The sequence below is a fragment of the Dermacentor silvarum genome, chromosome 2 (genome assembly GCF_013339745.2).
Source record: "Dermacentor silvarum isolate Dsil-2018 chromosome 2, BIME_Dsil_1.4, whole genome shotgun sequence".
NCBI classification, from domain to species: domain Eukaryota; kingdom Metazoa; phylum Arthropoda; class Arachnida; order Ixodida; family Ixodidae; genus Dermacentor; species Dermacentor silvarum.
The window spans coordinates 59,016,508-59,034,030 of NC_051155.1; the positions used below are offsets into that span (position 1 = coordinate 59,016,508).

At 48.3% G+C, this 17,523-nt stretch overlaps 1 protein-coding gene across 1 annotated transcript in view; it reads left to right on the forward strand.

Annotated features, from left to right (window-relative positions):
* Positions 1–17,523, forward strand: part of LOC119441509 (renin receptor-like) — a 42,942-nt gene that overhangs the window by 19,198 nt on the left and 6,221 nt on the right. Inside the window, exons 5-6 of the mRNA XM_037706128.2 lie at positions 4,628–4,819; positions 16,619–16,769. Coding sequence (XP_037562056.1) covers positions 4,628–4,819; positions 16,619–16,769 — 343 coding nt within the window. The remainder of the gene's footprint in view (positions 1–4,627; positions 4,820–16,618; positions 16,770–17,523) is intronic.

Below are 17,523 nucleotides of genomic sequence, written 5' to 3' on the forward strand. Positions count from 1 at the left end.
GTGGGACTCTTGTGCCAATTGCGCCATTTTATACAAACGCAGATTCCTGCGCCAAACTGCACCAAACACAGAAAATTGTCCGAAATTACGCCACGCTGCACCAGAATGGCTTCGGCATGTGCACTGCCGCAAACAGTGAGCAGATTTGTTCTCCAAAAAAGAGTGCGGCCGTTCACAATCTGCAGACGGCGCGACGGCGCCTCTTTCATAGTTTCTCGTGATTTTCGCACTTGTAACACTCTGCTTTTCGGCGCTTCCGGCAAGTGGGCGGCGCGTGTGTCCGGCCACTCCAGGCTGTTGTCACTGCTGTCGGAACGGTCAGGGCAGCTGTATTTAGTGTACTGGAATACGGTTGAGTGGGCCGAGCGGCGTGGCGCTTCCTAGCTGAGGCTCAAAACAATGAAAAGTAAGTTGAGGGCACTGCGAGCGAACTAGATACAGTGTAGATTGCTTATAACGTAAGTCGCCGGAGTCGCGAATATCCGCAGTCTAAGCGGTACCGCACTATAACAAAAGCAACAATTTTCAAGGCCTGCACATATGCAAAACATGTGCACCGAGCCGCCACGCGTATGCGACAGTGGAGGAATGCGGGTAGAACGTTTGCATTCAATTTACAATTTCGTTAATTCGAACCAAATCACGTGGTGGCGCCATCGACTGGCATTGCTCCGGCACCGCCATAGAGTAAAAGCTTAGGAGAGACGCCTCAATGTCGCGCGTGAACAAAACAAAAAAAGAAAGAAAAAAATGCGGCGGAAATTTCACCCTCTCTCAAATAGCAAGGTTGCCGATTCTGCGTTGCGCCGGAACATGAGTTTACGTGCCGATGTCTCAGCCACGCTACCGTAGCATTGTGTAAAAAACGGCAGTGAACCCTTCTTTCTCCTTTGTGCTTCCTCTACTTTCTAGTCATGTGTTGACCTTGCACGCTGCGGCTACGGCGCAGAGGGCAGTAACGGCGCTGTCCCAGGCCAGCCAAACGAAACTGCCCACGCCAACAAACACCCGCTTCCCGATAACGGCAGAAAACGAAACTTCGGGGAGCTGGCGCCGGGCGGGCTGGAGCGGCACGTTGACCGTCGAAAGTGAGGGAGCTACGAGGGAGGGCGAGGGGAGCCACCGAAGTGGCGGAGTTGCCGAAGCGAAATCCGCCTTCCTGCCGCCCTCCTCCCTCCCATTCCACGGTCTCCGCGTGACCTCTTCGCCGTGCCGTGCTGGCGCCGCTCGCTCCCTAAGTTTTGTTTACTGCTGTTATCGTGAAGCGAGCGTTGGCTGGCGTTGGCAGTTTCGTGGCTCTCGCTCGCTATGCGCGCCGTGATATTTCACGACTCGCACTCAAGATTCTGGTTTCAGCCTCACTGGCTGTTCGTTCGCACCACGTGCCCTTCTCCTCCACTTCGTCTCTCTTTCTTCCTCAAGCACTCCTTGGGGTGCCCTTTTGAGGGGAGCGTTCGCCGTCTCCGCTGACTTCCGTACTCCCAGGCAGCCGCACTGTAACCGGTATTTCGTTTCCCGCAACTGCACTATAAGCGATATGTGTATACATGGAGTGCTATGGGAAAATGAACGGGAGTCTGAAAAGACCGCACTATATCCGGTCCTGCACTATAAGCGGTTACGTTATAAGTGATCTGTACTGTATTAGGGAGGCATGCACTGCAGTGGGTTCAGTGTCCGGGCATCTCTGTCCCCAGGGCCAGTATGCCGTAAAAATATTTTAATCTGTTTTTATGCCCATATGGGCGAGGCCTGAGTCATTTTGACATATCGCGAAGGCATAATGGCGGACTTGCGATAGCAAATTAGTATACAGTTATGCGAAGTAAGGATAGTTGTTTTATCGGCCGTATAAACTAGTAAACATTCGCTTACTAACTAAATGAACAAGCATGGTGTCACGCGCACACAAGCAAACATGAGCACATCTCACTCAATGATTGCGGAAACTCGCTGTCTAAATGCTGGAGTGAGAAAGCGTGGCAGCAGCAGCGAGCGAAGTGACCTTCGTGCTGTCTATTGCTTTAGCGCAAACTGAGCGGCCAGATCCCAGCACGTACAAAGGTATGAGCCATCCGCTCACCTAGACATTGCCCCTAACGCAGACTGCTTTCAAGATAGGCCCCGCTCGACCACGGGTGGCCGCGCAATCCGCAGTTGATGTCCGAGTACAACGCCGCCCCCTCCCACCTTTGTGCTGCCTCTCGCTTCAACGCAAACTAAGTGGCAAGAACACAGTGCACACAAAGCTATGAGCACTCGCACTGTGTCCCCATCGCAGGCCGCTTTCAAGATAGGGCCTGCACTGCCGCGCCATATGCAGCAGCCGCCGGAGCCCCCCCCTCCCTTTCCTGCCCCCACGATGCCTAGCGTGCGACTGAAAACGGCGTGCTTCCTCCCCGCTTTCCTCCTCCCTTGCACGTGCGAGATTGAGCCGCCAGCGTAGGCTCACCCTCGCCCGCTTTCACTTCCATATATAGCATACGGCGTGGGGCGATGATGTTACCGCCCCTGGACTTTATACAGAACATCATGACGACGACGGCAGAAATGCGTATTGAGTGTCCATATAACTACCATCGCAATAAAGACAGATTGGACTACTTTGACGTTATACCAGGCCAGGGTTGATTGCGGCTCTCTGGGTTAGCGCGTCGATTGGGCCGTCGATGCGGCATAATATAATTCGATTGTAGTTCTACCAATGTTTTCGACTTTACAGGAAAACATGCGCCGTGCCGCCATGCAATTTTGTCTGCTCCAAGCTGCTCGAAAACGCAATTTTACTTGCTCCAAAAATTGCTCCAAAATGACTTTGGGCAGTCCCACCCCTGCATCATGAATCTGCAATTCATTGTGAGATGTCATTTTGGCTTAAAAATCTTCCTGGGGCAGAAAATAGACGTTTTCGATGGGAGAAGACGTGTGTTTCGACGCATTCACTATACCCGAAGTATCACCAAAACAGATGCTGCCATTTTAAGTGGTGTCCAAAACAAGGTGTCTGTGATGTGTTTCTGACTCCACAATTGCTTCCAACGCATGCCGTTCATTAGCAGTAGTATGGCCTTCAAGATTGGCTCCTCTTACCCAGAGAGAACCATTGCTGGGGCGTAGATTTGGATACCACCTATAAGGGTCACCACTGCTGTCATTATTGTGGTCGGGTGCATGCGTGATGAGCAGCCAAGTTTGAATTATCTGGAGGTTCGCAGTAGCTGTACAGTATGAGGTACCGCTGAGTTGTAGGATCTCTCGGAGCATCTGTGCTGTGACCACTATGCCACAATCTGTTGTGACAAGAGCTGGAGCACCCTCACAGAAGACAATGTTTTTGATAAAGTAAGCTAAGTTGGAAGCTGTAGCTTGCTGAAGGTCTCGGGTTTCACAGTACCATGTCAAGTCATCGGTGGCAACAACGATCAAACAGTTATCATCCGAAGAACTTGGGAAACTTGCCAAGTAAATCCATGCCGACCTGTTCAAAGGGTGCATGATGGGGACATATTGGCTGAATAGACTGGCTGGTTTCATGGGTGGAGCCTTGTGGTGTTGGCAGTTGTGGACAGTTTTGATACTGTGCTTGACATTCTTGTTTTTAGCCAGTAGTAGGACTGCTTGATCCTTGCCATGGCACTTGTGAAATCGAGAGTGTGTGCTCATCATGACATGCATGTGTCCTCAATGTAGTCAGGACAACCACCAACTGCTTTCTTGTAGGCTCAAAGGTTTCCACTTCTAGAGCCTGTCATTGCGGAGGCAAAAGGATGACGAGTGATGTGTGAACAGTAGTGGGGGTTGTGGTCGATGTCCTTCCAGGTATTCCATCGGTGTTTGCAGCTCTAAATTGCTGCATTGCTGTCGACAGAGGTTAGAAGATGCAAAGGCAAAAAAAAAGTTCCACAGTCTTCCTAGCATATTGTGGAGAGGTTATGACAAGGTGCGTAGGAAAGACAGTCGATGTCAGTGTGTTTCTGGTCGGACTTGTGCAGAATCTTGACATCAAATTATTTAGCGTAATTGAATGCTGCATAATGCAAGACGGTACATAAAAATGCTTGAGATTAGTTTTAGTGAATTTTGCAGTTATGGTTTGATTATTACAAGAGAAAATGAAGGTCAAAAAGTTCAGTTTCTTTCAATTTAGCGCCAAAACATTAGAGGCGGTATTTCAGTGTGTTGTTGCAAATTTAAAGTATTTCTTGTATTTATGTCATTATGGCTTCGTAAATTTTCTTGAAACTTGCTAAATTTGGTCTTTGGCTCTTTTAAAATGCAATGCAATCCATCTTTACCGATTGAAATGTAACTAGGCCCAAACGGATGGCAGTCAAATCCATGATGTCACGGCGAAATGGTGTGGGAACTTCAAAGCGATTGTGGACTGCCCATCTTTATTTAGTTTTACGTTTTTTCTGGCTTACCAAGTCTCTCCCACGGTAAGAGTGGCTTTCTTGGTATTTTGGAAGGGTAATTTAGTAACACAGCTCAAATTATTTTTTGCTTTAGTCTCTCTTGCATGACGAGTGCTGTTCCTTGCTGTCTTAATTGGTACACCTCAATAATTTCCATCTGGGTACCTTTATCAAGTGAGTGACTCATTGAGCACTGTTTCCTGCGGTTCCAGCTGTATGGTGCTAAGATGGCCTACCCTGAACTGCTGCTGACCGTCTCGCCGGAGGTGGACAGCCGCCTGAAAGAGGCTGTCAAGGATGTCGAGCTGTCAAAGGTGCTCCGTGATGGCACATTCAACGTGTCCCTTCCCGGAGACGACCAGTTTGCTGTCGAGCTGCACACTGCCAAGCTCATGCTGGAGCAGGTATGTGAGTGCGTGTTGTGCCGTGTGATAGCGTTGTAACAGAGGGTTTTCCACTCAGAAACGGTCACTTAAAAAAAAAGGTAAACACTGTATGCGTGTCGGTATTGAGTATCGGGAAAAGACCTTGGGAGAAAAATCTGCATTAGTACCTGCGGAAGCACTACACGTGGTTGTTCATCCAACATATGAATACATTCGACTTCTGTTAATTTGACTTTAATGGGACCAACGAAATTGATCTAATTATCCGGCTGATCGAATGAATTAAATAGGTAGAAGAAATGTCCAAGCTGCTTCATTTGGAAAGATGTACCCGATTCTATAGTGCACTCAGTTTTTATGGCTTTATTGCAGAAAACAATGTGTAGTCAATTCTAAATTGCATCTTATATTACAGTTAAACCTGGATATAATGAAATTGACAAATTCCCGAAACACTTCTTTATAAAGAGGATTTCGTTATATGCAGGTTCGGCACGAAAATTAGAAAAAGAAACGCTTACCGTATTTACTCGATTCTAACACGCCCTCGATTGTAACGCTCACCCGTTTTCCGTTTTCATCGAAGCACTCATCGTTGGAATGTAACACCAGGTGCTGAATGCCTGGACGCATGTCTTTTCGCACAAGCGCGAGGCATCGGAAACTAAGAGCGAGCGTCACGATGGCGTTGTATAGTGTTACAGTAGAACCCCACTGTTACGTTCCTGGGTGCTGCGTTTTCCCGGCTGTTACATCGTTTTTAGCCAGTCCCGGCACAGCTCCCATAGAACCCAATGCATTGGTAACCCTGCTGTTGCGTCGCAACTGTGGGATCGTTCCCGCATCATGCGTTGTGAACTGCCACCCTGCGCCGGCCCGAGTGGCCATTTTCACTTTTATTGTCACTTGGCTTGGTGGCTTGACGATGGCATTGGCCGCCAAAAGTGCCGGGGGTGACAACTATGACGTATTTTACGTTTCCGCCAGCAAAAGTATGGCCCTTGAGATACGTATTTGCTATCTAAAAATGGTGTCTATGACACATTGTGGCCCTAAAATTGGTTTTCGCTCATAGATGTTCCGTATAAAGTCCAAGGGCGATAACGCAGTCGCTGCACGCCATATGCTGTATGTGCGAGTGAAAACGTGCGAGGGGAGCCAACGAACGCGTCTAAATCTCGCGTGCGCAAGAAAGAAAAGCAGGGAGGCAATGCGCCTTCTTCCGTTGCGCTCGAGGCACCGGCGAGGGAGCGAGGGGGGAGGGATAGCGGGCGGCGTTGTACTGTACTCTGGCATCAACTGCGTACTGCGCGGCGGTGCATGGTCCCCCGGGCCGTATCTTGAAAGCGATCCGCGTTGGGGCAGAGTCTAGGCAGTGTAGGTGCGTCGGCGGCTTGTAGCTTTGCGCGTGCTGTGTGTTCTCGGCGCTCAGTTTGCGTTGAAGCGATAGACAATAGCATGAAGGTCACTTTGTTCGCTTCTGCAGCGGCGCTTCCATACGCAGCCAGCGTTTGACAGTACGTGTCCACGCTCATCGTGTGTGATGTGTCACAGCGTGTGCCAGCGCGTTGGCAATGTCAACTGGAAAAGGAGAGTGCCGGCTTGGCGGGCTAGGCCAGCTGCAGCAAGCGGCAGGATCAGGTTTAAATGAAGGGAGGGGAAAAGGTCACGCCTGCGGCGGCAATATCGCCGGGTCGAGGAATGCAGGCCCGCCTCGCACACGCTCGCACGCACGCACACGTGCGCTCGCTTCGCATTCCGTTGCGATGGAGAAGGTGCTTCCGGTTGCTGCTTGCGCAAAAATGGCAAAATTTGGGGCGCAATCTCTAGGTTGTCGGCAGGGAAAATTCGTTATTTCGAGGGGGTCTCCCGCTGCCACTTCGTTACGTAGAGGTCTCGAATACATGTGCTTCTATGGAGTAACGGCGGGGAATAGAAAAACTTCGTTATATCCAGGAATTCGTTATATGGAGGTTCGTTATAAGCAGGTTTAACTGTATAACACAAAATACGTAGTTGGCAATCGGAAATCATATGAAACTTGCAGAGTTAAGCTTCATACAATGAAAATTTATTTGCACCCATTATCCATCATCGTCAATCTCGGACTACTCTTTATTGCTGCGTACGGGCCACAACATGTCACCCTCCTTGTGGTCCATTATGTTTGATATTCCATGTTTCTGGAACCACTTCACTACATTTGGTAACAGGATACTGACCCGCACCTGGATTAAATGCTTCGGAAGTTTGTCCTATGATGATGTAAGTCTCCGGACCACCAATAGCCTGGGACGTGCTTCTGTTTCTGCTAGCCTAACATGTAAAAGATCTTGGCTTTTAAATAAGCTTCTATAATTAAAGTGTGGAAGCAGCGTGTTGTAGTCGTGATCCTACAAGAAAACTTGTTCTGTCACCATCTTGTGATAACACTCTTCTTGTGGCGATGGCAGTCGAAGTTGTGGGTTCATGCTGTGTCTGTTCAGTCACCATGGGAGTGACAAATAGCATGAAGATTATTATTAACTTGTATTAAAATTTCCCTCAAGTATTACAGTCGAACCCCACTACAACGAACGCCGCTACAACGAAATTTCTGCTACAACGAAGATTTCCCAAGATTTGCCAGCTGCCCCTAGAAAGTAATACAAAAAGAGCATCTTCATAACGAAGGCATTTTATTCAGTATTTCTGTTTCAACGAACTTTTCGACAACAAAACTGGGACGGAACTGCAATCGGAACTGCCGAGTAGTCAAATTAGAAGGCCCTTCCAAAGCTGTGATAATCGTATGTCCACTTGAACGAGGTTCTCGCGAATGAAATCAAATCCGACCGATTTGAGCCACTGCAATCCATAGCCATGCCTGCGCTGCACCACAATCGCTGCCGTTTTCTCTGTGCCCTGTGTCCGGTCGAAATGGCTATGCCAACAAAGAAGTATAAATTTCTCTTTCTTGAGGAGAAGCCACAGATGAATGCCGAGGCAGAAAGCGGAAGGAAAAAAATTTCGAAGTTTTCGTCAGAAAAGCGAAGCATCGATTGCGATAGCAAATTAGTAGACAGCTATACTAACTAAGGACACAGTCAAACCCGCATATATCAAACTCGCAAAAATACTGAAATTAGTTCGATATATCGAGTAATTCGATATACAACATTTAAAGAATTTGACCATGTACAAAACGCACCTTATTGAAAAAGTGTTCCTAAATACTTCCTAAATACATGTGCAGCGGGCATATTAGCGTGAGAAATAGTCGCCGATCTTCTTCTGCTTTTTTCATTTTTAAAGCATTGTTGAGCATACACTTTTCAGCATTGTCGAGTGACTTGGAAAAGCTGAGCCCACAGCCCTCTATGGACGCGCAGTGGCGGCGAACAATGCTCATTGCATGAAGTGCATCGGAACACATGGGCGGGTCAGAACTGGTTGGGTCCTCGCAATTACTATCGCCGGCAAGATCCCTAGCCAGATCGGCAACGATGTCTTCGTCAGCGAGCTCTCAGGTGGTCGCAACAAAGTCGTCGACGGCGACGAAGTTTGTCGCTGCAGTCCCATCACGAACGGCACCCGGGAACTCAGACAGCTGCCTAAACAAATCAAGTTCATTGCAATTTTCGGATGAGCTTGCGCCAGCCTCGCTGGAAACACTGAGTCCACAATGACGGAAGCAATTCTGATTTGTTTCTTTTTTGACGTCATTCCACGATGCATTGAGCATCATTATTACGCCCAGGAGATCAATTTTCAACTCCCGGCCAGTGCGAAGGTTTAGCAAAAGCCATTGCACAAGGCGCTTTCTATAGCCTGCCTTCAGTGCACGAATGACGCCTTGGTCTAAGGGCTGCAGCACTGAGGTTGTGTTCGGCGGCAGGAAACGAAGCTCGATATTGCTGACGCTTACCTTACAATGATGCGCAGAGCGATTATCAACGAGTAAGCAGATTTTTCTGCCTTCGCTTACCAGGTCATCGTCCCAGGACTTAAGCCAGTTGCCAAAAAGTTCGCTTGTCATCCAAGCTTTCCCGTTAGACCTGTAGATCACCGGAACAGAAAGTGCAAGTGCATTCTTTAGGCACCGCGGCGATTTGCCCTTTCCGGTCACGAGTGGTCAAAGCTTGGTTGATCCATCGACATTGATGGTGAGCAACACCGATATTCGGGCTTTGTTAACTTTCCCACCATGGGACTTGTCATCGCGAGACGCCAGCGTTTTGTTCGGCAGCATTTGCCAGAATAAAGCAGTCTCATCGGCATTAAATATATCACGGGGATGGTACCTTGTCATTATGTCACTCCAATTCTCTTCAATCCACTTCTGCACGCTGCTGACGTCCACCGCGCGGCTTTCTCCGGTGACAGCCCGGCCGACAATGCTGTGACGCTCTTTAAAACACTGCAGCCTTTGAAGTCAGGTCTGTTCAGAAGGAAAGCGAAATCCTTCGCTTTCTGTTCATTATGGGGCCGGAAATCTGGATGTTTCGCACCTAACATCCATGAATCACTTGTACACTGCTGCCTCCACATCTTCATATGCAGCAGTGCGTACTCGTTGGGCGCCGGTAGCACCTGGTCTCTTGTCTGCCTTAGCTCTAACGTTGGCCTTATTTTTCATTATAGTACTCAGCATACTTCTTGGGGTGCTGTATGCTGCGGCGACATCCGACTTCTTTTCTCTGCGTTCAACTCTTCTGATGATTTCTAGCTTTGCAAATATTTGAAGGTTCTGCCGTTTCATGGCAGCCATCTCTTACTGAGCGGACGAGCACTGCGTTCCGAGGACACGACTACTCACACAATCTTGTAACTTAACAAATGACAGTACACTGAAGCAATTGAGCCGATCGCATGCAGGCGGACCTGGCCGGGAGTGAGAGAGAGAGAGAGTAGTCGAACCACTTTTTCTAGGGGCTGGCTGTCCGATGGAGCGAAAGCAGCGCCGCACGCGTGCAGTTGGGCTAAACCACTTTGTCTGAGGGGATAATGGCGGCTCGCCCCGTTGCCAGTTGTGTGTACGGCGCTCGTCGTGTGGGAAAGCCTACTTCTGGGGTAGTTTTGCGCTGCTTGAAGTTCGATATATCGATTGCTGCTGCTATTTTTGTTCAATCTAACCATACCTTTGCTATATATTCTCATTGTAACATTACGGTGTTCAAAAATGTTCAATATACAGGGTAATTCGATATAAACGGGTTCGATATAGTCGGGTTCGACTGTAGTAGTTTTATCGGCCGTATAAACTTGTAAACATTCACTTACTAACTAAATTACTAAGCACAGCGTCGCGTGCGCACAGGTAAACATGAACACATCTCTCTCTATGTCTTGAAAGCTCGCTCTCAAAACACTGGAGTGAGGAGACGCGGCGGCAGCAGCAAGCGAATTGACCTTCATGCCGTCTCTCGCATGAGCTAAATGTTGAAAGCACAGCGCATACAACTCTACCAGCACTAGTTGCACTTTGCCCACATCGCTGATCGCTTTGAAGATGAGGCCCGCGCCGGCGCGCACTTTGTGCACGTCGCAGAGTGCTTTCAAGATACAGCACGGCGCCTGCACGGCCACTCCGTAGGCAGCAGCCGCTGTTGTCAACGTGATGCCAACGTCTCATCGTCTGGGGAAAACGACAGTCCGCAAGACACACTGACTCCGGCGATTGCTTTGACAGTAATGGATCCTTTTTACCTCATCAGAAAAATTATCAGAACCCATGCCAATGTCATTGTGATGGCTCTTTAACGGACTGTGAGACTCGCGTAACGCCTTTGCTTGCCGTGAAGTATAAGAAATCCAGGCTGACTGACTTCTGGAAATAAAACGTCCGGGGAGCATAAGCTTGCCAAGCTTGCTGATGTTGTCATAAATATGCGGTGAAATTGTAATAATTCAAACCGCTTCATTTCGGCAGTGTATGTGCCGCAAAATGAGTGTTTCACGATCGACCGCGCAAGCGCATTGGGTAAGGCCTCAGCTGCAATGTACGAAAAATGCTGTAGCAGCGGCACGAAATGCATTCTCTCGTGAAGTTGAAACTTTATGGACTGCCTTCGGTATGTGTCAATCTTTGCCCTCACGTCATCGCGAACATTTCCCAGATGATGGTTTTGGTTTCGTTCGTGGCTTTGCCGTTTGGCGTACGTATATACAGTAAAACCCCGGTGATACGATCACAGCTGGTACGAATTTTGTCGTGATACGAATTCATAACATTCCCTGGCCGAAATACATTGTTTTTAATATGAAAAACATCGGCTGTTACAAACGCGTTGCTGCACCGCTGCAGATCATACAAACGCATGAGCAAAGCGGTGGCAGCAGCGGCGGTGGCTGAGCCAACGGGCTATGGGCGGAATCCGTAGTCAGGAGGGGGGGGGGGGCACGCAACCAGCTTCATCACGCGGCTGTGCAATCTCTCATTGGTCCCCATGTCGAGCGGACCGGACCACATCACAGCCTAGCTGATGCTTTGACCAAGGAGAAAGAAGATGAGGACCGCTGCAGCAACGATGGCCAAAACGCTCCCTGCACTCGACGTGCTGAGGCATTCAGTGGCGTGCGAAAACATTCGTGAGATCATGTGTGCGCACTTCTATGCCTTCCATAAGGCGATCATTGAGGATTTGGGCAAGAAGAAAACGCACACGGATACACTGTTCATACGCTTTTCAAGGGACCGCGAAAAAAAAAAGTTGCAGTTTTGCCTAAAAGCTGAGGCAATGATTGCGATAGCACATTAGTAGACAGCTGCACGGAGTAAGGATAGTAGTTTTATTGGCCGTATAAACTTGTACCATTCACTTACCTTCTAAATTAACAAGCACAGTGTCACGCGCGCACAGGTAAACACGAACCCATCTCGTCGATGACCGTGGAAGTTCGCTGTCAAAACGCTGGAGTAAGAAGCGCGGCAGCAGCGGCTGTCTCTTACTTCAACGTGGACTAAACGTCGAAACCATAGCGCATACTAAGGTATCCGGCACTAGGCGCACTTTGCCAACATCACAGATCATTTTGAAGATTAGGCCCGCACAGGCGCGCACTTTGTGTACATCGCAGATCGCTTTCAAGATACAGCCATGTGATATGGCGATGACACGTGCAGGTCGCTTGTTGCAACGCACTGGTCACTTGTTGCAACGTACAAGCTGGCTGCACCGCTAAATTTACATGACCGCCGCATTCAAACGCAACGTAAGATGCAGGAAAATTACAGGTTGGCTAGGTATCAGGGGGAACTTAATAGATGGAAGTAAATGCAGGATTTAGGTCGGGATTGCAAAAACTCGACGCAGCAGTGAGGAACGTATCAACGGGGTTCCACCATTAGTAGGAATTTTTTCTGCTAAAAATAAATTCAGTTTTCTTGATTTTGTGTATGTTTTGATTTTGGGTGATACGAATACAGTAAAACCTCGTTAATACGTATCCGCTTATGACGTAGTTATGGTTAACACGTAGTTGCTACAGTTACCCGGCCGAGCCCCCATTGACTGACCGCTTACGGTGTAGTGGCTCGTAGAATTCGTACCGGTTAGCGCGTACCATTTTCACTAAGTCACAGTATGGCGAACAGCATGTTGTGCCGCAAATGCGTTTTTTTTTTTTTCGCTTTTGAAAAAGAAACGTGGAAACCGCAATTCATTCGGTACTTTGAGGCACCGATCGACGCTGCGTATCGACGGCGCCATGTTGGTGATGGTGATGGAGATTGGGCTTCCTCCTCTAGATCGGGTCGCCAAACGCGGAGAGCGCAGCCGCAGCGTAGCTAAAAGCCCCATCACCACAACCATCACTCTCGTGCTGCGACCTGCCCATACTGCTGCTCCTTTGCAACTGGATTGCACGTGTGTCATCGACGTGGTGACGATCGTGCGTGGTCGTTCAGTGGCGACTGGATATTTCATCGCACGTGTGACTTCGTCCTAGGAGTGTTGCGTGCATAGTGGTGTCGTTCGTGGTTGCTCATCATCGACAGAATATTTCTTCGTCCGGAGAAAGGGAGCGATGCCACAACCTGAACAAGAGAATCACGTGCTATGCGTGAAGGAAAAGTGGGACATCCTTCGTAGTATTGAAAATGAAACAACGAATACCGCCGTCGCACGTGCCTGTGGACTGCCTTTAACAACAGTTTGCGGCATATGGAATGTACGAGAAAAGCTAAGCAGCGGTGCTGCATCCAACATTAAGAGGTTCCACTTGAGGGGATCAGCCTTTCCCGAGGTTGAAGAGGCTTTGGTTTTATGGTTGAAAAAAGCCAGCGCGCAGAACTTGCCAGTCAGCGGCCCCCTACTCGCCCGAAAGGCAGAAATATTTGCCAGTCAAATGAACTGCAATAACTTTTCTTGCAGCAACGGTTGGCTAGCAAGGTTTAAAGCACGCCACAACGTAAGTGCGGGGGTGGTGTGCGGAGAAGCAGCACATGCGGACCACAAAGGTGCCGCAGAATGGCAGAATAGGCCGCTGCCAGCGACTCTAGCCAACTACGCCATGGAAGACGTTTTCAACTTGGACGAGTCGGCACTATTCTGCCGACTTCTGCCCAACCGAACGCTGGCGTTCAAGGGCGAAAATTGCACTGGTGGCAAGCATGCCAAAGAAAGGCTGTCAGTTGCTTTCACGGTCAACGCGACAGGAACCCAAAAGCTACCACTGCTTGTTATCGGCCGGTTTACGAAACCGAGGTGCTTTAAAGGCGCCCACCTTCCCTCGGGCGTCATATACCAAAGCAACACAAAAGCGTGGATGACTTCAAAGCTTTTCGAAAAATATATCCGGCTTCTGGATCGCCGTTTTGCGGGAGAAAAAAGAAAAGTTCTCCTTGTGCTCGACAACGCGTCGTCACACGTTGCGCTCGATAACTTGAGCGCAATCAAACTCTTCTTCTTGCCGCTGAACACCACGGCGCTTGCACAGCCCCTCGACCTGGGCATCATTCGCTCAGTTAAGCATTTGTACAAAAAGAACTTGCTGCGCAGAATGCTGCTCGCAATGGAGTGCGGTAAGATGTACTCCATCGACATGTTAGGTGCAATACACCTCCTAGCCTACTCGTGGCAGCAGCTGGAGTCCGCCACAGTGGAGAACTGCTTCGCTTGAGCAAAGTTCGTTGTGCGCGTGAGCACTGGCGAAAACGAAGAGACTGCCGATGACTGCGACAGCCTGCTCACAGAGGTGTTGGAGCGTCAACGTAGTACCGAGGCTCTGCAGTTTGAATCCTTTCGTGACCTAGACAGTGACGTGGCAACATCTCCTGACCTAACAGACAGCGAGATTGTTGCCGCTGTTGTGCCTTGTGAAGTTGAAGACGACGAGAACGACGATGACGATGGTGACGACGTCGAAGCGGATCCGGATCCAGGTCCATCTCTGACAGCAGTTGCTGACGCCGTGGCTGTGATGAGGGCATTTGCCGAGAAAAAAAGGTCTCATGCCGAGGTTGGCCCGCGGTCTCTCGGAATTCGAGGATGCTGTTGTCGCTGCAAGGCCTCCGTGGCGGCAACTGACACTTACCGACTTTTAGTCAATTGCTTCTGAATAAAGCAAGCTGTGTACTGTGAACATTACTCATTACTTTTTCTTCACTTTTGAACGGTAAGTCGCGGCTAAATCGTGGTTTTCGGTTAAGGCGTATAATCGGTTAGCACATATTTTTCCCACGTCCCCACCAACTACGTATTAACGAGGTTTTACTGTATATCACGCGACCGTTTAGTATCACCGAGGTTCTAATGTACGTACTAATAAACGTCAATGAAATTCCGCCACAACGAAATTTTTCGCATGCATTGTGAATTTTGTTGTAGTGGGACTCGACGTACTGTGATACTGTAGCCAAAGTAGGATCGCTTATCATATATAATTATTTCTGCAATGTTTGTGACATTCCGTGCCATACACTGAATCAAAACAAAACTACTTCGCGTGGCTATCACTGCAGATGAATCCAAGGTTGCTGGGGTTGCAATCGTGGATGGCGACCGTGCAGTCCTGAAAGCATGTGGTCAATTGATTGTCATGCAAGCCATGCATCGAGAATGATTTTCCCGTCGTGGTAGCCGTTGATAACTTCAGTGGACCTCATTGCTTCATATCAGTTGTACGCTCTTGCTCTTTTGCGTCGTACATTTCTGATGCCTCAAGCACTTTGAGGGTCGTCCAAATGAACTGGCACACAGCCAAACATGTCCAAATTATGATTAATTGATGCTATGAAATAATGCACATGTTCACCGAGATTAGAGGGCCAAGTTAACGAGGGTTGAATTAATAAGTTTTACTGCAGTAATGAAAGAGATGTGCCATAAGTTAAGGCAAGTACGACAAAGGAAAGTGGCAAATATGCAGATATGTTTCAAACATGTACTGTTTAGGCACTATACTTAGAACAATGCAATGCATGCAGCCATACACTGCTCATGTACATCTGTTGACACTCTACTCCGTTGTACAGCTGTCCCTTTAGAAAAGAGTGCAGGCTGTAATTATGTGTGCTTGGGGATAATAAGCATGTACTTGTGGTACTGATTATTCAAAGTATTTCTGGTTGGCAGTGGTGACAGATATGAAGCGGGCGTGAGCTGAGACTGATGATTGCATCACTGCTAGACAAATTTTGCGATGCATTGATCAGCTGATCACCTTCAGAGTTTAGCTGCAGCACTTTTCTCCATAGGCATGTCCCTGAAGTAGTAGTATTAACAGTGGAGCTGTTCTTAGTCGAGCGTTCACCGTCGATGACGGGCACTGTCATGCAGGAGCAGAGCTGGAGAGGTCACTTGACCAGGAGAGGATGAGAGCCGTGCTGGGGGAGGGCAGGTCACATGACCAGCAGAGGAGGAGAGGCACGTTGGGGGAGGAGGTGACCAATGAGAGGGTGCGCACTTGGGGGAGGCTGCTTGGCTGGCTCGAACGGCACTACTTGCGGGGGATGGGACGCGTCGGCGTCCACAGGCGATGGCATTCCTAGTGCATTGCGGGGAATGGGACGCGATCTGTCAAAACAGCGAAAATGTGGTCGTTCAGTCTAAAACGAGGACTACCGCAGCGGAAAAAAAAGAAACATACACGACAGTCACAGAAACAGAATGACCACAGCTCCACTGTTTCGACAGATTTCACTTCGTGGAACTGGCTGCATTTTTTATCGTGGACTTTGAAATAAACATGGTCAGCATAAATTCCGGAGCTTGGTGTTCATGAGCAAGAAAGGTAACAGCAGTTTTTTAAGTTCTTGGCTTGTAGTTAGCCTGCTCACATAGTTTTTCTCATCATTTTGGCCCCAGAAGTTGACAGGGCACGTTTTATCTGAAAAAATTTTAATTTTCGTGCAGTTTATTTGTTAGTTCAGCCAGCATGGTCTAAAGAGCTCCATGCCAGCTGCAAATACTAGTTTGGACTGCAATTCAAAATTGCATTCATTTCATGCAATGTGTTATGCAAGCTTCGCAGAAGCTGCTGCATTGGCCCCACAAGTAGCAGCATGGAGGCGGCCTTAGCGAGCTGTAGTGAATGTCAAAATGTCGCAGTGTCCTGCTTCTGAGTGACCACGTACTGTGTCATGACATGATGGCACGGTAGAAGCTAAACCAAAACAGACTGTAGAAAAGCTTTTATATTTAAATTATATGGGGCGCTCTGAGGCTTCCCATTATTTTTGAGGGGTTTTAGAAGTCTGACCTTCATTTATTGCGAAAAAAAAAAGGTATAGTTGTAAATATCATGTCTGCTCTTCTAAGAGTAGTGCATTCTGGATTGAAACATAAACCCATTGAGTAGCAGTGTTTAGCTGACACCTCTCGTTTTCCCCCGCAGCTGTCCCGACAGGCAACCAAGAGCGCCACGGCTCCAAGCGTGGTGTGGCTGCGGCTGAGTGGTCTTCGTCATGTTGTGGATCGCTACACGGAAGAATCATACCAGGCCTCTCATGCCTTGCGACTCATCCGCGAATTTGTCGACAAGGTCAGTATTCACTGTATTACAATGGTAGCTGTTTGCTTCAGCTCCCTATGTGTTCATACATCCATTCGTAGGCCATACAACGAAACTAGCTACCTTATGAAACCTCCGTAGTTGTTTCAGGTGCCTGCGCTGAAGTTTTTTAGATGTTTCTTAAACACCGATGACAATCTCCAAGTGCCGACATTGGTGATGAAAAATTCCAGTGCGAGAATATTTTTTAATCTAGTATCACCGTTACAGCAAAGCTTTGTTTTGTTTCAGTATTGTGAGCAGTATCGGCATGGTAAAAGCCACCTGAAAAGAGTTGCCACTGGGTATCTCTGATGCGTAATAAGACCAGAAGTTCATTTTAAAAGGAGGAAAGTTATGTGTCCATGTTGTACACAAAGGACTGATAAGGGAGCTCGGAGACAAAACAATTGCTGGGATCCAAGATACCTTAAAATTGTATCTTGGATCCAGACACAAGATACCCACGAAAAGTGTGTTTCAGGTACAAATACTGTGGGGTGGTTGCAAGCAGGCTAGGAACAAGGGACACAGTACAGAGTAGTGCAAACAAACAAAAGTGCATTTATTGCACTTTATATTCAGTGAGCCAGCTTGCCAACACACAACGAATGTAACATGCCGATGGAACTCTTTGAGGAATCGAGGAAGTTCCTCAGACTCACTGCGCAAGGGTATCAAGCAATATGTTCGCCCTGTGCAGGACACCCAACACCTAAGTTGTTTGTGGGTGCTATAACATGAACCGA